Below are 20,373 nucleotides of genomic sequence, written 5' to 3'. Positions count from 1 at the left end.
GTTTTTATTAAAAATGCTATAAAACACAAAAATCATTAGCTGTGGATTGTTTTTACTTCATTTTTATTTTGATTTTTTTCTTGTTTGTTTTATTTTTAGAGTAATCTTAGTTCTTCCTGTTGGTTTTATACAAAAAAATCAACAAAAATGGTCAAATTATAACTAAAGCAAAAATTGTTTTAAAAAGATGATCAACTAAAAGACTCGAATTGAATTGGAAATTACTGAAACTCAGAAAACTGATAATTGCATTGCTGCGTCTATATGTATGTTTCTATATATTTTTTGTTGTTTTCAAATTCCACCACTTTTCAATCTCATTTGTTTGTTTCGTTCGTTATAAACTTAAAGACACTTGGACAATGTATGAAACTTCTACAATTTACTGTTTCTGTTGCTGTTTGATAAGTTGTTTGGGTTGCTCTAACTTTGATTTACAATTGTCGATTGATGTAGATTGCAGTTATACAATTAATATGTAAACGTTGCTGATAGCTTTGTTATTTATTTATGCCTGGATGAATATTAAAACCATTCAAATAATGCTTAATAAATAAATAAACATGCTGTTGCTGCTCCTGCTGCTGCTGTTGTGGGTTGTAGCTAGTGCGGTTCGTTTACTTGTCCTTGTCAGTTTCGGCAGCAGCCACGGGCTTCTTGTTGCCAATGGGGATGGCCACTCGGATCCTAAGGAAAGTAAAGGAAAGATTTGTTTATTTTCTACTATTCCTGACGGCTCTCCCTCCACACTCACTTGTCGGTGATCTCTGTCAATTTGCTGCGCACCAGGTCCAAGTAGGTGTCAATCGATTGCTTGTTGTTTTCGTAGACCTTGGGCAAGGTAAACAGCGAGACAAAGGCTAAAAAATGGAGGAAATGTAAATAATTAGTTACTTCACAGGCAGCAAAGTCTTAAGGCTGAACCTACCCAAGATGACCAGAGTCATGCCATTGAACCAGGCACCAATGTAGGTGAAGACCCACAGGATGACGCCGAACTTGATCGAATCGATCAGATCCTCAACCAGAAACAGACGCCTCAGCTCAGCGGTGAAGCCGTTGATATGTGCCACAGCAACGCCGGCAATGTTCTGTACCTTCTCCTGCGACAGCGTCAGGTCCAGCTCAAGGTATTCCCTGCAAAAATTCAATAATACCGTAAGTACATATGTGACAATCCACTCTCAGTACAGCCTCTACTTACTTGAAGGGATGTCCATCGCTGGTCTTTTGAACGGCCTGTGTCACCGATTTGTAGATTCTGAAGGCGATGGTGCCGAAGAGGGCCAGGAGCGATAAGTAGGCAAACACACTGATCACGGAGAAGCTGGAGATGGCCACCAATGTGATCAGGCCGGCGCCGAAAACAATGCCGGATTTTTTCACATCACGCCAGTAGATGAGGGATTCCACTGCAAATGTACAAAATAATTCCAAAAATTATTATTTAAAGTCGTAAATAATAACTGAGAGTAATTGTTCTTTATTGTACAATTATGTATATAAATACATTTTGGTTGGGTTTGAATAATTGAGGATCGCTTCATTAAATATACTTGGATCTGTAGTAAAGTTCAAATCCTTAGATTTAGATCCCATGGTTTGACCTCTCCATCGGATAGACACTCTCCTTAGTCCACAAGCATTTTTCTTTAACTTTAAACCATGAAGGGCCCCCAATAGACTTTTCACTGTATTGAACGAATTTTTATAATATAAATATTAATCTGGTTCCTTTCCCATTCTCCTATTCAACAACTTATAAAAATGTGCGATAAAGTGGACAAAGTGGACTGAAAATACTAAAATACACACACACGCACAGATACACACTAGCCCACTCATGTATTTTCATTCTATATCTTTTTCGGCCATTATGCAATCTCTGAGACACTCGTAAATAGACGATTCTCTGCACTTGTGGCCCACCTCTCGGGCCCCCAACTGTCTAGGTGGTAATTATTGTTAGTATTTGCTCGACAGCATGCAACTAAGCTCCCTTCCCTCCACCCACTGCACACCCTGCACTTCCTCCTCCTCTTCTGCCAACCCTCTTCCTGGTTCACTCACAAAATTTCTTCGACATTTCGCTTTCGTTTATTCTTTGGGTTTTCTTCTGCGGATGGTTCGCGGTGCGCGGTCGACTTTCGTTGCCAAGTTTTGAACACTAGAGAAATATTATTTGGCCGATTCCCTCTAAGAAGAAAAAAATTGTCCGGACCCAGCCGGAAAACACAAAAGAGAAAAGGCAAAAGCAGACAGACGAAAAGAGAGCGTGCTCACGAAGAGTGGGAGATAGAGATGATGGTGCGTGGAACGGAAACGAAATGGAACGTTTAAGAATCGAATTTATCTCCTCTCCCATGGATCTTATGCTGTATTCTTTGTATCGGCTCCATTCGTTTTCATTGTAGATATTGGTTCATTGATTTTGTTTTATTGATGTCTGAACTAAATCGAATTAAGATTTCCAAACTAAAATAATTCCTTATAAAAACTTAGTTCGATTGAATTTTGTTTATGGATTTAAAAACAATTGCAATAACAGCATCTTTAATATCCAAAAAATGATGCCACAACAATCCAAACATCTTTAAATTCCCAAGTTCTTTGGGTTAAATTCTCTTAGTAGAACTATTGGGAATTTTAGGCAGCCACACAGCCCTTACCTTAAATTCACTATATATTAATATCTGGCTAGAATACAGCTAAGTAAATAAGTAATATGGAGTTTAAGAGCAACAAATGATGAGAAAACTAGTATTAGGCTCGGGTTAGCTTTTGGGTTGCCAGGCTAGACAATATCTAGAATTGATTATGTAAATACGGTGGAAATAAATTAGAAAGGAGACAATGATGAGATGGCAACAAAACCTGAACCACTTGCAGACCTTAAATTGGGTTAAGCTTTCTCACACATGGGGGAAATACCTCTTGAGTTCCTTTCAGCTATCAATTGATTGAAGAAATGTTCGTTACAATTGCAACAATTCGAGTTTCGAAGAGATCGAAGCCCCAGAAAACTGGTTTAGGTCGCCCTCAAACGGGTTTGCGCCGAAAGTGAAGTGCGGCCAACGAGCATGATGATGCAGTCACATCAACAGTTCCTCTTCGTTTATATGGATATGAAAAAACAAGTGGGAACGTATATAATACGACCATAGAATACTCACTAAATAGATTATTTTAGTCCATATGTAAATATGCATATATTTAAATGGAATAAAAGTAGGAGTAAATGGGAATGCTATACATTTTTGGGAGAGGAAGAGAAGATTTAATGCACTGTTCCCGGTCTTGTCTTCCCGATTCAGGTGCTAAACGAATAAGAGGCTTTAATTGAACACATAAGCGCACGTACCCTTGTACTTTACTATTGCAGAGTATAGGATTCTGAACTGCATAAATACAAGTTTCTAAAAGTCTGATAGCATTGGAAAAGTCACAAATTTCATACTGCACTTTACGAACTATGCAACGAACTGTTATGCAAAATTGCAAGATTTGATTAATTTGATTTTGATGATGAGTACAATATTTATGGCTGACAGTGGAGTACACAACGTGGCAGCCAAATAAAAATTCAGCAACAAAATGAATAAAATATTTGTTCTGTAAAATAAATTATGCAAAAATTCGGGACTGGGGACTAGCGTTTTAATGAGAACGAGTATACCCATCTTTCAGTTTCTTTCCACAAAGGTTCCTAAATCTTATAACTATCCTGAAAATATATATTTGTTCAATCTGCAAGGGTATCTATAGATTCGGTTTCTTAAGGTGGCCTTTCATTCATGTTTTATTCGATTTTTTTTTTAGCCACGTTGGCGACTGCGCTGTCGCCCTGCTGACGTAGCAAGCAATCTCAGTGCCTACTCAATAAATATTTCTGCGCCTCGCGCAGATAAGACACTCCTCTGATCGTTGTGTAGTTTTCTCGAGTGCTAAAAGCGGAAAACGTGGTCTAGACTAAACATAAGGCACATGATAAGGTGGCTCTGCTGGGGAGGAAAAGAGGGAACTCCTATTACCTGGTCCGCGCTCGGGCAGCGACTGGAAGTTGCCGTTGGAGTTGTTTCGTGAGTACCGCTTGCTGCCGCCTGCCATTTTATGCTGTTACAGTTAAAAACGCCTGGCGCCAAATTGTATACAAAGATGAGGGTTTGGGTTTCGGTTTTTCGCGTGTCTAGCTTTAATTATAGCTAAAAAAAACACTTAGTTAGTGTAAACTTCACACACGCACAAGCACACAGAAACACATGTACACGACGATGCTGCCGACCGTCTGACAAGAGCTCCGTTAAAGAACTGGAAGAAGTTGGAGCAGAAAACAAACCAACAAGCCCCAATTAGCCAGGCAGAGAGAGAGAGAGAGAGAGAGCGCAGCAGAGGTGGCGGGCAAACAAGTTTTCTGGAATGGCAGATAGAGAGAGACACAGCGCACAGCAAAGCTCCTCCAGACAGGGAGAGAGCGACGATCCGCATTGAAAGTAAAAGATAGCGCGCATTAACAATAGCAACAACAAAAGGCGAATGCGGGCGCATTGAAGGCAGCGACAGAGGCAGCGGCAGCGAAATATGTCAGCAACGTGTCAACGTCAACCTCCACCACACCACGAACTTGGGGCCTCTTCGGCTCTGTCAACCAACGTTGCCTTACGTTCTACGAGTACGTACTGCTTTGCGATTTAATATGAATCATGGATCCGAAGCGTGACCAGCTATGGCGAAATGCTGGAAAACGTCGTGGCAACTTCCCTCAGCTTTAATCAATAAATTAAATATGCACTCAAAACGGCAGCTCAAAGCACTGCTTGCTAAAAACGGAACTTATCCTAGTGGCCGTGCACTGCTTGTCTAACGTCAAGTGTACCAGAGCCATTTGCAATGTGACTGGATTTGATAAAACTATTACTGGAACCCGGTTTAGAACGCAATAGAAAGCGAAAACGTTAAAGGTGACATCATGTCAAAAACACCACCTTAGTCCTCATCCCCATTTTTTCCGCAAAAAACCACTCCTCCACTAACATTCAGTTCTAACGCAATCTGACATTTATTTTGCGTTTTTGGCGCGTTTGAGTGTGTAAGCTTTGCTTACATGATATCATGCCTTCCCCCAATCAATGAGAAACATATGAAAGCAGAAAGAACAAAACGAAGGGGGAAGGCAGAGAGAGATTGTCAAATTAGCTTCTGACATAATTCGCTAATGTTGTTAAATAAACAAAAATACAATAATTTGCTGCACCTGACATTGTCAGAAAGGCTGCGAAATTGCATAAGCAGCGACAATCATAATAATGCAATATCAACCAAGAAAAAAGGAAACATAAAATAGAACAAGCGACGCAACCTTAGAGAGGAGACCCAAAAATCTCAGGGCATATTCGCTGGTCTGGGAGCTGTTCAGCGCTAAAGATCGCTCTGCTCTGAGTAGATAATTCTTTACTCTTGATATTGATTTAAACAAAAATAAAAGAATGCATTTTCATAGAAGCGGCATGACACGTTGTTCTACCCTTTGTTCCCTTATCATTGTGGGTGGATTGTCGGGATTGTAGACATGAGTTGGCCGGAGGAAATACCCCCTTCTGCATGCCACAATGCGGATTACAATAGTTGTATTGCCTCAAGCATTTGTCACAAGTATTTCATATGTTTGTCTACGTCTAGACTCTACACTTAAAGGTTAAAAAGGCATAACGTCTATAGCAAATAAATATGCAAATTCTCTCTCTCGTTTTGTAATTCCACCACCAGAATAGAGAGGCCTAAAGATATTAGGCGTTTACTATGAAAAGCAGAAACTAATCAAAGTTTAATAGAAAATCAAGTACGAGGCCAAATGCATATGTACTATGTGGATAGATTCGATGGAGTTTAAACTTAATCAGAAAGTGAATAAGTTATCTATGGTTCCTTAATTTCCATTTCTCTACTTCATATTGTTATCGTTGCAAGAGGCTTTCGTATGTCATGGAGGCCTAACCAAACACCCTTTCCCATATTTTTGTTTCTGTACGTTTCATACGCTTCTCTCTGCTCGTTTCAAAGTTCTCAACAGTTTCCCTTAGACACGAAAAAGAATATTTATAAATAAATTATAGCTGCAATTAGAAACAACGCACAGACGGACTGAAAGAAGAGTGAGAGATAAAGACAGGGAAAAGAGCGAGAATTAAGAAGAAATAAAAGAAATTTCCTCAGGGGAAATTCCTGACTTTTCGGCTGCCCATGCGGTGTCGGCAACCACGACAAAAGCCCTGTCCACTGGGTGCAAATACAAATGGATTAAGATTTCTGGCATACTTACACGACTCACGATTAAGGGGCAATTCTTTAAGTTCGCCGAGCGTCTGCAGCAGACCTTGCAGCGTTTCCAGAGCAGATGCCATTTCTTGTATGTATTATTTGAGAATAATGTACTCTTTTGTATCGTAAATATTCTATCACTAAAGCTTTCTCACCGACTGCAATAGAGAGGACAGGGAAAGACAATAAAGCGAAAGTTCTCTCAACTCAACACACTGACGCGAGCGATTCACGGATCGAGGAAATGCGAATGCAACGGCGGGCATTAACATTAACCGTAGAATGGCAACTGAAACGACTCGCGACGATCCAAACCGAACCGATGCCGAACCGAACCGACAATCGATCGACCTAGACAAAAGTGCCACCGAAAGTTCCTCGCACTCGGAACTGATATGAGAATAACGCAGCGACGATACGATACTCACGTCGACGGAGGACTGTGGCCGACCGCAGTGACTGGCAAAGATAATGAGATTAGATTTATACTACTCTATCATTTCTGCGGGATTTATTTACTACCGTCAACCTCTTTCAACAAAATCCGCTTAAAGAACTTAACAGACGGACAGCTACCAAAGTAGGGAAAATCGAGAATTGGCTAGTTCTCTTTCCTTGTAGACTTCTCAAAGACTGCCAGACCAGCTTCTCAAACACTAAACAACACAGCTGCAGTTTCAAGATCACTTTTTGTTCATTTAGGCTTTGGGTATATTCGCGTTAGAGAAGTTTGACTTTATTTGGCGCTACTTCCACATAAGAGCTAATGCGTGCCCGTCTCGTTTTTATGTATGTATGCATGTACAATCGTATATGTATATTCTGCCAGAGCGTTAGGGCACCTATCCAAGTTATATAATTAGAAAAGACCGAGAAATTCCGCGGCGATACACGAGCGTCACAGAGGGGTCGGGTGGGGAAGACACAACGGCAAGAACTTTTGCGGCAATGACAAAGACAAAGCTGCGGATCGGTGTTTTTGTCAGCTGCAAGTGCAGGTCAGCCAGCCGAAGAGTTCAAACAGCTGACAGAAATCTGTGGCATGCAACACACACAGATACTCGAAATGAAAGCAGCGTTTACCCGATGTATTTTTCGCGTCTCGTACTCGTTTTCGATCTCGATGCCGTCTCTGGGGCAATGTGACGTTGTCAAAGTCCGTACATCAACTAAATACAATTAATTTCAGATGCTCTGAGCTGTGGGCAGGGCGCACATAGATACACTCATATACTACACAGGCAAACGCACGCCAGCAGCCAGCAGGCTGTGCTGCCTGCACAAACACACATGCAGTAGGCAGAAGGGACAGGGACAAGGCATAGGGGCTGAGACTGGGGATGGGTTCCGTTCCTCTCCCTCTGCCACTGCAAATAGAACGGGTCGGATCCGTCCACAATTGAGAGAGAGAGAGGGTGCACAAGGTGTGCTTATGTACAAAAGGTGAGGTAATCCCACTCTCCCAGCAGCACATTGCAAACTGTAAAGTAATAAAAAAAGAACCAGAACTCTTGAGTCGACGCAACGTTCTTGAACGTTACTCGGTAAGAATAGAACTAGCGGTGCAGAGAGAGAAAGAGCCGGCTGCGTACCTTTTCAGTTTTGAAATTCCAGGTATGCATATTCCGTCTGAGCGCGTCTCCAAGAGTGTCTCACCTTATAGTTCCACACACTTTGGGATCGCTTGCATCGCTTGGCTGCGTGTGTTTATTGTCAAGCAGCACAAAGTTGTTGTAAATGTTAATGTAGTTGTCGCCTCTCACGCACACATACAAAGGCAGTCCACTATGCAGCTTAGGTAGCGACTGCTTGGACGGATTCAAACATGTCACTGCATGCAGCGCCAACAGGTACCAGGAAAGGGAAAGGGAAAGAACGGGAGAGTATAATGACGTACACGTGATTATCCGACATAAGGTCTCTGCCAGGGCTGCGGCTCACAATTTCCGATTCTGTTTGCCTGACACGTCGAAACTGGTTTTACAGTGTGGCTACTAATAGCTGATGTAGCGATTTTTTGCAAACATATTTATTAATAACTATTGGAAAGCTTAAGCTGAAAACTCATTTGACGTAAAGAGAAAATATTGAAAATGTAAAACTGTACATTAAATATTATCTAAAGCTTTGCAATAGCCATAAGAAGCCACCGTGTATTTCAAGTACAGTGAAGAGTCGAAATGTTTTTATGTTTTTATTGCGTTTAAGAATATATTTTTGGTTACTTGATTGTTGTTAAGTTGTTTTAAATACTATTTCTAACAAACGTTATGGAATAGTGCCGATTTTCACTGAATTCTATAACTTAGCATAATGTTCCATTATTTGCCTTCATAGTCGAGCTCGACTGTAAGAACTCAACTGCTTGACGTATAGTGACGCCCAAATCTTTAAAGTTTAAACGTTCAACCGCACAACAAGAACGGAAAAATGGATGAGATACTTAGCTAAACAGCTAAAATTAGCAGGGAACTGTTAACGAACCAGTCGCCGACGCTTTTGCGAAGCAGTGCACACTGCTTATCGAAAAGCACCCGAAATTAAATATAAATTTATATTAAAAAAGTTTGTTTTTACAGTCGTGACACATTACGAATATGCCTGATAAAATCTGACGTCAGAGTCTAAGGAAATCGAAAGCTTTTGGGTACACATGTACAATGTACATGCATATGTCTGACTTGCAATCTTTTATCTTTTTTAGACTTGTTATCAAAAACAACGGGCGTTAAGTCATTTCAAGCTTATCATTCCCATGAACACTGTTGCTAATTTTGTTTTTGCACTTGAATGCAAATTTTTCGCACAGGGAATGAAATTCTGTCGTCTTTTGGCACAAAATTAGCAAAGCTGGAAAAAATATCGTTGATGATCTAATCGGTTGGCCTGGAACTTTAGATATTTAAATACATATGTATGTATGTACAAATGTATTTTGTATACCAGTAGACATATGTATGTATGTACATACTACATATTTATTTACAAAGCGAAAACTAGCTTCCGCGGCACGTAAGCATTTCTCTTTGGCCGCTTTCTCATTCTGCATTCAACAAGAATTTGCTACAAAGAACTAAAGCCTGCTGTATTAGATTGTTATTCTTCATTTTAGTGTGTCGGTCTACCTTTATGAGTCACTGTCCAGTGAAAGCTCTCTTCGAGTGTGGCTGGGCTTGGTCCCATTTAATAAGTCTAAGAAACTGAACTAGTTGATATTAATCATTATTCTTAACGCTAGACTAATTATGAGATTAAGAGTCCACCAGACGCTTGCTTGGCTGGCTTGGCTTTCCTTCACGCCCAAGAATGCTAACGCGAAACGCCGTCTCTTGGAATGACTCGAGTGCCTACAGTGGGCAGTCCACAGCGAAAAGCACTCGAGATCCGGCCAAGCCCAAATTAGGTATTGTACTCCCCAGTCAAAGCCGGGCGGGTGGTGGCCATAAAGCCACAGGTTAATGTTTAACCACTTGCAGAAATTATTTCTCGCCAATAAGTGGAAGAAATGAATTGAAGAGAACATTTTTGCAAAGTTTAAAATGGTTGTGGGCGGAAATTAAAGTACATACTCTTCAAATATGGATTTGGCGTTCTGTAGCCCATCAAGAAATAATTTGCATAAAGCTCAAGCCGCCAAGACATCGTTTCTGTCGGATGGGCAGAGAAATTGGCCCTTGTGATGATAAAAGATACATACATACAGATGAACATACATATGTACATATCTATGTTTTGAAATAAGTTACATATGTACATGCTTATGTATGTACGTACATATACGTACGTGGGTATGTAAAATCGATATAACATCTGCTCCGGTTTTTTCATTTGAAAGATCATCTAAGTATTATTCTGCGGTCTAATTTGGTATTCATATAATTTGATAAATGCACAGAAATTTCATTCATTGATTCATTCATTTATTTTGTAATTGTGGAGTAATTAAAAAGTTGATTCTGCTATCGATTTCACAATGCCAACAAAAATTGAATCAACTTTGACTATTTTCTGTGACTAACACATCATCAAAGATCGAAGTGCATGATTATGGTGGGGGCTGCTCATGATTAACATTTTTCATCGACTCCAAAGCTCAACGAAATTATATAGACAGAGGCTGACTAAAGAGCAAATTAGTCATAACAAGAGTACATGATTTTCGTAGCCATGAGCTGATTATAAAGGTACATAAACTAAACGAATGCATACACAGTTACATATGTATGTATGCATGTATGTACATACATACACAGTTACATATGTATGCATGTATAGGGAAAGTGCATGTTTAGAGCATTGCTTAGACGAAGCTCCATCCAGTCCCCTTCTCCTGCTCTTACCATGCCAGCAGCAGACGCCCCATATCAGCTTGCAATTTATAGTCGGGGAAAAGTTTTTTGTATACGGCGTGGAGTTCGCTTAGCATGCGATCCGATTACGGTTACAGCTCTCGTTCGCCGCTCCAGTGCTAGTCGTTTGCATGTAAGGTAACTGAACTATATCAAAGCGACGACTAATTACAATGCGACTGGACAGGGAGGGACCTCTGGGTAGGTGTGGAAGGTGGCCCAGCAATTTTGCTACCCCTTTAATGCAAATTGTGTAAGAGAAAAACGTGGTATCCCTGACATTTTAAAGATATCGTTCTCTCTTATCGATGGATTAATTGATATTTCAGTAACAACATTTAGGCTGAAAAGTCATTATAAGCGTACCCTAAGCAAAAACAAGGACGCACTCGAAACGATATGCGGAATAATGTGGCATTCGTTCGGGCGCACTCCTTCCTCCGCCAGCAAGTGGTGCACATGAACAACAAAAACAACACCAAGAACTTTCAGAACAGAACAATGCGCCAAAGCCTGGCGCATATTTGTGGATAGGTTTAATACAAAAACAAGGCAAAACAAAGCACAGTGAACGAACAGTAAAAAAAAATGAAAACGGAAGGAAAATGGTAACGGGGGTGGCTCGATGACATCATAACGCATATTGACAGACAGTCAGACATGGGCGCCATAAACGCGATGCCGCCTGTACAGTCGACACATTATCCAGCACCCAGTTTACCATCCAGTACTATTTCTGGTAAAGCGGCGAGGGTGGGGGTGTGGTGCATACAGTTTGAGAGCCACTTGTACCACTTACCTTGCGGGTGCAGACGTTCGGGCTTGAACCAGGCATCTGAAAATAAGCGATTGATATATTGATTTTCGTTAGTTAGCGGTTAGTTAAGTGTGGTGCAGAGATTTAAGGCGTGCGGGGTTTGTGTGTTACATTAAAAAAGGAGTGCTCTAAGAGGTATTTGTTAGTGGAAAATAAATTGCAATAAAGAAAGCAGTTTAAACAGAGCAAGCATATTAAAAGCAGTCACCAATTGTAAGCAGTTTTTTCATACAATTTACCAATAGATATATAGAGCAAAGATGTGTGAAAGCTCTATTGGGCGGAAACACAGTTTTAAGAAGAGAAATGTCCGCCCAACAGAGATAGTCGATGGATTATACATATATGTACATGCCTACATATGTAGATACATTGTACATATTTGACTACTAAATGAGGTCCCCTCCACAAGGAAGCTTTCACTGCATTCAACCATTATACAATCCATAATTCTGATCTACCCCATACACCATACCCCAGTTGTCAGAGGTTAGTTTTGTTTTTGCCGTTTTTCCAAAATTTTTTGGGGTGAGTTTTTCTTGTAATGCTAATGGAACTTACTCGGATCGAGGATGGAGCAAATGAATGGGCGCTGCTTGCACACGCCATTCTGTCCGGTTTCACCAATTGCAGACATTACACGAGTATGTATCGACTCAACAATTAAGTGTTTATTTTATTTAAAAATCGTTATTTTTTTGTGCACCCACGAAATGAAATTCAATTTGGTTTCTTTTCCTTCTGTATACAAAAATGTGAGGTTTTATTTGATTGTTGTTGTTGATTGACACGAATAGCACTACGCAGCGAGCGAGAGAGCGATATTACGACGTTACGATATGATGCTATAAGAATTTCTTTGCTTCCGTGTGACAGCTTCACGACGCGTATAGAGACTGAAACGTGAAACGGAGAGAGCTTCATCCCAAAGAATGCCGAAGCCCGAAAAGGACAACCCTACGAATACCCAAAGCGCTCGCGCCGTGAGAGAGCCAGCTCCGGCCCCTGTCGTGCCCACTTTCCACCTTATTAAACCTGGTACGTTGCGATGTAAAATCAATGACTGGGACAACCCTAGGGTTGAGCAACCCCGCATAGCCCTGAACTCTGGTCCGCCTCTGGCTTAAGCTTTAGCTTTATCTGTGGCTGTGGCTTTGTCGGAGAAAGCTCAGACTTGGGTCAAAAGTTTTCCCGTTCATCGATTTCACCCGCTGCAGCTGACCCTTGGAGACTTTTCCTGGTGTAGACTTTGCTCCAAGCCATTGGCTCTAGCGCACGCGCCGAGCCCCTACGAAACTTTTGTTTTAGCGGTTGTTTTTGTTGGGCCGGAAGTTACCAGACGGCGACAGCTGTGGGGTTGCTGGGGTGCGGTTTTTGTATGGTGCAGCCAAATTGCAGATGCTGTTGCGCCACCCACCCCTCAACTCACACGGCTTTGCCCCGCCCTTGGCATGTTATTGCGTGCAGTGTGAAAATTAGATAGGAAATCAAACACGAATACGGGCAACGCACCATTGGAATACGTATTTAAAATACATAAATATGTATTGTACATTCGCTGGGGGTTGTTATGGTCTCCGTTGGATTGTCCTTGTTCTGGCTGATAAATATCTCACGTTGGCTGCTGACCAACTTATGTCACAAGAACTTGAGGCATTCCGTATGGGATGCTACCTAATGGCCCAGTTCTCATGAAATCAATACGGGGAATACGAGGAAGCTCTCAGGTTCCATACAAGATTAATTCGTATTTATATAATATTTGCTCAGCCCATCTCCCGATATATCTACACATATTGAGCATCAAAACAAGGAAATCCATAAATTCTACAGTTCGACTGAACACATTCTTTTGAGGTTATGTTTGTTTGAGTGGTTGTACAAAGTACAATAGTAAATTGTAAAAAAAAGTAAATATTTGTATTGTTTAACTCCATGTGGTCTACTTTGATCTCTTTTACACAAAGCCCACTCGACTCCATCCAGCGTGGGAGTGCAATGCAATTAACCAAGAAAACTTGAAAAATTGATCCGAAACAAAAAACTGTTTGCACAGTAAACGACCCCAGCAACTTAACAATTTATTTTATTTTCAGCCGATATATGGCACTTATATATATGCACTTTCTATTCCACCAACACAAAATCAAGAAAACTAATTAAAGCTGATGCCGCCTGGGAATGGAATATTACTAAAGATTACGCGAATATAGTACCACATGTGTAGAAAAGAATGGTCGGGGATGTGGCAATGAACTACAGTTAAGCACAATGCGCTGATAAAGCAGAGAAGATAAGGTAAACGAAGAACAGCAGAGAGTGAGCGAGTGGATGCTAAGCTTCAGTCAAACTGCAGTCACAGAAAGGGGTGGGGAGGAAACAAAGGGAACATGTAAAAGCTAATTACTGGTAACGCACCATACGATACCCATTACACAAAATTGTTATCAGTGCAATATGTATCCAATGTGAATTATTTTATTTTCCTAAAATTGGGTGGGGAATGCTTTTCTCAAAATAAATTTATCGACCATGCCCTGTCCTGAGCAAGAATTTGTATTATAATAGGCTCTTACAAAAGTCTAATCGATTACATTATACCATTACAACAAACCATTATTGTACACCACAAGTACTGGGTATGCAAATAAATCCAAATCCCAATCGAAATCAATGGCAAATTGGAAAACAAAAGAAAAAGCGAAATAAGTGGGGGGATGAGAAAAGAGAAGACAAAAGAGCAAAAGCATTTCACATTGTACATACTATGCCTTTAAATTGTAATAAAAATAGCCGCATAATCATTCCACAAAGAGGATGCAATGCACAGACTGCAGCCAGATTGAGGAACTGCCCCAGGCGTCGATGGAAATTACTAATTGGTAAAATATGTTTTTCTGTAGACAGGGGCATGTACATTTGTATGTATTTGCGCAGTGAGGCGCACTGAAAAGAGGAAACCGAGCGGCCTATGAGGGGGATTGATGGGGAAAGACTTGAATGTGTAAAATTGGATTATCCAGTGTCCAAATTGGTCAAGAGGGAGCACGAATGGCGGTTGAAAAATATTACTAAATATTAGCAGAGTTTTCTGTTGAGCGGCGAGTGCCGCAAATTGCTTTAATGGACAGAAAAGCCAAAGCGTAATACACAAACTAAAACAATAAAAAAACACTTAAATAATGTGAAACATGAGCGGGCATACGTCAATGAACGCAGAGAGCGGGAGGCGAGCCATTTAAAGAGGTGAATGTAGGTGGAGGAGGGGTTGTGTATACATACATACATATGTACATGACTGTCCCACAAAGCAGCTGATTCATGCCGGTGGAATATCAAGAAAATTGTGAAACTATTTGCGAGAGTTTTTATACCAGGGGATTGTTAATGTTATAAGTTAATATAAAAGCCGGTATTTGCCGGTTGTTCTAATGACTTACAGGATTATTGTGGAAAATCTAAATTTATACATACATTTATATATTACTGAGGACTAACTCTACGAACTGCACACTTGAGTACTGAACTAATTAGTCTCAGACAACAACAGTTGATCACATTTCTTAACTTTTATTGATTGACCGGCAGCTGAGTAGAGCAGAATCGTGTTTTCCCTGAATTTGTTGTGTCATTAAGGAAAAAAGGTCATATTAAATCGTTAAAGTCGTATTTGCATCAGTCTTGTTAGGGAGTAGCTACTGCTACTCCGATCCACAATTTCTATGTATACTTGTATATGTATATTTAAATATAAAACATATGCACATATATGTACATATGTATCATAAAATGAGCATGAATCACGAGCCAACCGATGACGATCGACCATGGGAAGGTCGCCGGAGGGGATGAAGCTGCTCCCAGGCAGACCGAGATTAGCAGAGAGAGTGTAATTGCACATTATCCACTCACACTCCAGTGGAAATCTTTGCTATCAAATAACTTTTCGTCGCGATATAAAACTTTTTTAACACGAGAACACTCTGTGGCGATGACATCATGAGCAAAGTGAACGGAGAGAGAATAACACGCCAAACGCCAAAGCCGCAAAGAGAGCGGCGAATGACTAACAAAACGCACAAAGGAGAGGAGGAGGAGACGCGGGCAGGTGCCAACTGGGATGCAAGGTGCGGTCGCAGGACACAAAAACAACAAACGATAACAACAAAGAAATTGTCTACTGCTGACACTTACCAAGTCCATATTTGTAGAAGATCTCCTCCACGGACACAATCTTTGGCTGAGGCTGCGACTTCGATGCCGGTGTGGGCACAGCTGGTGCTGGCCTTGGCTTGGGCGTCTCCACCTTGGGTGTGGGTACAACGTTCTTGGGCGGCTCCGGTTTCGGTTCTGCTTTGGGCGCAACTGTTACACTGGGCTTGAAGTCCTCCTCGTCGTCCAGATCGGTTACCAGAGCAGCTGCTGACCCAGATGCTGGAACCGGGACGGGTGCTGGTGCTGCTGCTGGAGCGGGGGTCACAGCGTGGGGTGGCACTGGAGGAGGAACCACCACGGGCGGGGTGACTGTGCGCTCCTCCCGGAAATCGCTCAGCAAATCCTCGGAGGAGATGAACTTCTCGTTGTCCTGCTCCTTGAGAGCATCCACAATGGGCTTCTTGGCCGGCGACGGTGTGTACGAAACGGACGGCGACTCTGTATCGGAGTCCTGGTTACCCACGGTGGCGCTGGCTGTGGCGGTGGTCAGCGGTGCAGCTGGCCTGCCCAGGAAGTCATCATCGTCATAGAAACTGGTTTTCGCCGGGGCCGTCGGCTCGAAGGGTTGGAGTGGTGCCGCAGGCTTCTCACCGAAGCTGCCCAGCAAATCCTCCTCATGGACAAACGCTTGTGGAGCTGCAGTCTTGGGAGCGATTTCCGTAGCAGAAGCCACTGGAGTAGCAGCTGCAGTTGGTGCAGATGCGGGAGCAGCTGGGGCCCCACCAAAGAATCCTCTCTCGGCGTTCATGAAGTCGCTGGTCAGATCGCTGATGCCCTGTTTGGCACTGTGGCCGGCATCCTTGATAAAATCGTCAAATTCTTCCGTCTTCTGGGCGAACTTGGCGTCAAGCTGCTCCTGCGCCTCCTTGGCCCCGGCGGACATACGTTGGACAAAGGCCTGAGGGTCACCGAAGTCCAGGTTCTTCTGCTCGTTGGCGAAGTAGTGCTCGGTGTGCGCATTGTCGTCCTGCGCGCCGCTGCTGACGTTGCCAGCGTCGCCGCCTTCCCTGTCCCCACCCACCAGATCCTCGTAGGCCTGGCCAGCCTTCTGCGTGGCCTTGTTAAAAATATCCTCACTGGTGGCCGCAGCCTCCTTCTTCAGGTCTGCAAAGTTGAAGTCCATCTTTGGGGTCGTTCGTTCGGATGCGCTTTTCGGCAGATATTACTTTTCTCAGTTATCCTTGTTCTGATGGGACTCACGAATACACACAAACACACACGCGCATAAAACACAAAATCGGTGTTACAGCTGATTCCGGCTGGTACCTAACTTTCGTATAGTGGAAAGAAGGGAAGACTTTTGTCTTTGTTTGGTTACACTTTGAAATTTGTTTAAAATGCTGCGGACTTGCGTTTGAAAATGTTGCTAAAACGATTATTTGAATAGATGTCCGCAACACAACCGACCAGGGTGAAAACAATTTTTTGACTGCGCGCTTGCCTTTTGTGTACACAATTTTTTTTTATAGTCCAGTGTTTTGTTTAATGAAAACTGTGGTAAAGTGTGATATTGGCAAGTTCCAATTGTTGTAAAATTGAATGGTATTTTTCCCAGTGTTAATGGTAATGGAATTATTAAAATCCAATTGGACGCTTTCGACCAGCAATATGCACAAATATACCTCAGAAATATACCGTCTCATGCTCGAATTAGCGCGCAACTACGAGTAATTTTGGTAAAAATATACCTTAAGACCCTCTAAAATATACCGAAGATATTTATACAGCTCCGGCCAAAATAATAGTGCCAATATGAAAGATGTAAAGATTTTAAATAAGCATAGCAGCAACGATAAATACATCATGTGATAATTGTTATGGGTAGTTGGATTTTAATAGTAGAAACGTCCCAAGAATAGAGTGTGATATTTATGAGGCTTCAACTCCTATTAGGGGTTTTAACAGAAATAACTCGAGTAGAATTCAAAATTAATAGAGACCGGCCGCTGGAACATAGGTTCCTTAGATTTAATGGGAACTGTGACTATTTTTCCATGTACAATGTTTATATCTACAATCTATACTAGCAATAGTTTAGGTACGGTGCTAATATTACAACCACTTGGTGTTTTATGCGGTCCACTTGAGACAGCGAGTGTCCTGGTGCGTGCGCAGACACTTCACCCGGCAGTAGCGCGTCCCACAGGCTGTGCAAGAATATTGCGAGAAGTTTCCGCAGACCGCACAGAAGTGGCGCACTGGCTTATTGGGAGCCGGCGCTGCTGCACTCTCATAATTGGGCTTTTGTTTGTCCTCCTCGAGGAGCTGCTGAAAGTTTTTGCGGTATTTGGCCCTGAAGTATTCGGCTCCCTTACGCTTGCCCTTCTTCTCCTTGGCGTTCTTGACACTGTCCTGGAATTTAGGTAACTTCTTGGACATGACCAGATCGGCGTGTGGGTCATCGTGGAAATTATCCTGCTCCAGTGCTTCGAGCGCTTTGCGGGCGCGCCTCTGCCGAGCGGCAGCATCCAGCACACGTTTCTTCTCTGCATCCTTAATGCGATTCGACTCTCGGCCCGTCATGGCAAAATATACAGTTTGGAATTGGAATTGATTGGTGGGGGTCGAGGGCGACAAGCGGTGGTCTCTATTGGAAAAATTTTAGTTTAGGCGTCTTTGTCGTGCAGGGGAAAACTGATGCGGTCCATTAAATCGTCGACACGCGCCTGAAGCACTTCCACAATGTCCGTGGAGATGAATAGGTGACTCTCGTCCAAGTCTTGAATGATGAATTTGCGACCCAATGCCAGCTTCTCGTCCAAATGCAGCAGGAATTGTTTCATAGCAGGATCACTGAAAACACAACATTGTCAAATATTTCCAGTCAGACGGATATTGTCGCTTAAGCTAGTTTACTTTACCATTCCACAAGCACTCCTTTCATAACATTTACCATGTTTTAAGCATTTACTTCGTCAAAAGAGCGGCAATTTGCGAATATTGGAAAAATAAATATATATGGCCGTGGCAGTCACGGAAACGCACGCCCCTGCTCTAGGTCACACACCTTGCTTGGATAGTATAGGAGACGCGATACTTTTATCGTTTCTAAAACGATATTAAAAACCCACCTCGTTGTGCTTATCCAATGCACTAAAATCGTATGGGTTTGGAAAAACAATTAATTACAAGTTCCGAAATAACTATTTTTCTCTAAAAGTCAGGGTAGTATAAATCTAAAATATTTTAAACTGTAGTAGGCAAAAATAACACAAATTTATCTGATTTAATGATGTTTGAAAAAAAATAGTGTCCCAACATCGACATAAACTATCAACAAATCATATATCGATATTTTCCTAGATACATTTATAACATCCGATCCAACATCCAACACTGGCAAATATATTCAGATTTGGAAAAAAAAAACTTAGAAAAACTACGAAAATGGACAGTTTGAATGGAAGAAATGTGGCGCTTCTGGTCCTCTGTCTATGTGCTTGCTACGCGCTGGCCACCGAGGAAGGCAAGGAAATACCGGCAACTAAATTCGGTCAGAACGTTGCGCCGACGATGACTTTTCTTTACTGGTAGGGTGGGCAATTAACATAAATACGTGCGCGCGATTGATAACGCTGACGGTGTATTTCCTTTTCTTTTCAGCTACTCGTGTGGCTACCGCAAGGCCTTCGAAGATTACGTGGGCATTCTCGGCGAGAAGTATCCACAAATGCAGGTGCACGGGGCCAACTACGATCCGCCGGGCATGAATTACTACCTCTCAAAGATCATATTCGCGCTGAAGATTATGATTATCGTGTCGGTGGTGAGCTCCGTCAGTCCCTTCACCTTTCTGGGACTCAACACGCCCAGCTGGTGGAGCCACCTGCAGGCGAATAAAATATACGCCTGTATGATGATATTCTTTCTTGGCAACATGCTTGAGGGACAGCTCGTTTCGTCGGGTGCCTTTGAGATAACGCTGAACGATGTGCCGGTGTGGTCGAAAATTCAGACGGGCCGCTTTCCGGCCCCCGAGGTGCTTTTCCAAATCATCGACAACCAGTTGCAGTTCACCGAGAAAGTTCAGGAGAATCCTGACTTTGTTAAATAATAAGAGCCTCTTCAGCCCAGGGACAGGAGGAGCAGAACTACATCAAAAGATGTGAACGAGCGTGTCCAATGCAAGTTCTTGCTCTGACTGATGACATAAATAGTTATATCTTTGTTTCACCTTAACGTAAACCTATGTACTACTACTTCTTTAACTCTGTCGTTCCCTTCGACGGTAGTCCGTTCAATTGATTATCTTGCGTGTGTTTGTAAACAGATATTGTGTCGCATCAATCTGTTGTGAGAGAGTTCACAGCCGGGTCGGGTTCGGGGTACATATTGACGAAACGTGTGTTAAAAGTAGTATGTACCTTGCTTATAGTCCTTATGAAAATGTGTATCATTATTTGTTAGTGGGGGAGCAAACATAGTTACATATGTAAGTGCTTGCGTTGATGTATAATCTTTTTCAAATTGTAATACATAAATACACTCGACAGATTCAAACCAAAGTTAGTGATTTGTGTTTTATGCCCTGATTGGGTTGGAATCCACTAAACGAGAAGGCTTACCATACTTTAACGTATGCTATAATGAATGCAATTTAATAACTAGTATTAGAATACCGTTAAGAAGGGTCTGCAAGCGGGTCATAAACATTTTGTTTGCATTGGTTTTATGTTG

At 42.0% G+C, this 20,373-nt stretch overlaps 4 protein-coding genes across 11 annotated transcripts; 1 reads left to right on the top strand and 3 right to left on the bottom strand.

Annotated features, from left to right (window-relative positions):
* Positions 1-328: 328 nt before the first annotated feature.
* Positions 329-17,077, bottom strand: LOC117583941 (reticulon-1-A). 8 transcript variants are annotated; one of them, XM_034272631.1, is made up of 6 exons: positions 15,676-17,077; positions 11,464-11,499; positions 1,205-1,412; positions 929-1,137; positions 755-860; positions 329-687 (listed from the first exon to the last, which is right to left on the bottom strand). In XM_034272631.1, the coding sequence occupies exons 1-6, from the start codon at positions 16,817-16,819 to the stop codon at positions 618-620; spliced, it is 1,773 nt and encodes a 590-aa protein (XP_034128522.1). In that variant the 5' UTR covers positions 16,820-17,077; the 3' UTR covers positions 329-617. The 8 variants fall into 8 exon arrangements, with proteins under 8 accessions (XP_034128522.1, XP_034128524.1, XP_034128525.1 ...); XM_034272633.1 differs by lacking the exon at positions 15,676-17,077 and adding an exon at positions 12,043-12,185; XM_034272634.1 differs by lacking the exons at positions 11,464-11,499; positions 15,676-17,077 and adding exons at positions 6,317-6,473; positions 7,399-7,459.
* A 541-nt stretch (positions 17,078-17,618) lies between these two features.
* Positions 17,619-18,247, bottom strand: LOC117583948 (zinc finger HIT domain-containing protein 1). The gene has a single exon (XM_034272646.1). The coding sequence runs from the start codon at positions 18,217-18,219 to the stop codon at positions 17,767-17,769; it is 453 nt and encodes a 150-aa protein (XP_034128537.1). The 5' UTR covers positions 18,220-18,247; the 3' UTR covers positions 17,619-17,766.
* Positions 18,248-18,266: 19 nt separating this feature from the next.
* On the bottom strand, positions 18,267-18,717 carry LOC117583949 (general transcription factor IIH subunit 5). Its single transcript, XM_034272648.1, has 2 exons — positions 18,558-18,717; positions 18,267-18,489 (listed from the first exon to the last, which is right to left on the bottom strand). The coding sequence occupies exons 1-2, from the start codon at positions 18,590-18,592 to the stop codon at positions 18,303-18,305; spliced, it is 222 nt and encodes a 73-aa protein (XP_034128539.1). The 5' UTR covers positions 18,593-18,717; the 3' UTR covers positions 18,267-18,302.
* Positions 18,718-19,013: 296 nt separating this feature from the next.
* LOC117583946 (thioredoxin reductase-like selenoprotein T homolog CG3887) lies at positions 19,014-19,875 on the top strand. Its single transcript, XM_034272644.1, has 2 exons — positions 19,014-19,226; positions 19,300-19,875. The coding sequence occupies exons 1-2, from the start codon at positions 19,084-19,086 to the stop codon at positions 19,748-19,750; spliced, it is 594 nt and encodes a 197-aa protein (XP_034128535.1). The 5' UTR covers positions 19,014-19,083; the 3' UTR covers positions 19,751-19,875.
* Positions 19,876-20,373: the final 498 nt, after the last annotated feature.

This window comes from Drosophila guanche, unplaced genomic scaffold (assembly GCF_900245975.1).
Source record: "Drosophila guanche unplaced genomic scaffold, DGUA_6, whole genome shotgun sequence".
In the NCBI taxonomy this organism is placed as follows: domain Eukaryota; kingdom Metazoa; phylum Arthropoda; class Insecta; order Diptera; family Drosophilidae; genus Drosophila; species Drosophila guanche.
Note: the sequence above shows the minus strand (reverse complement) of the source record. Positions and strands in the feature narration are given on the sequence as shown.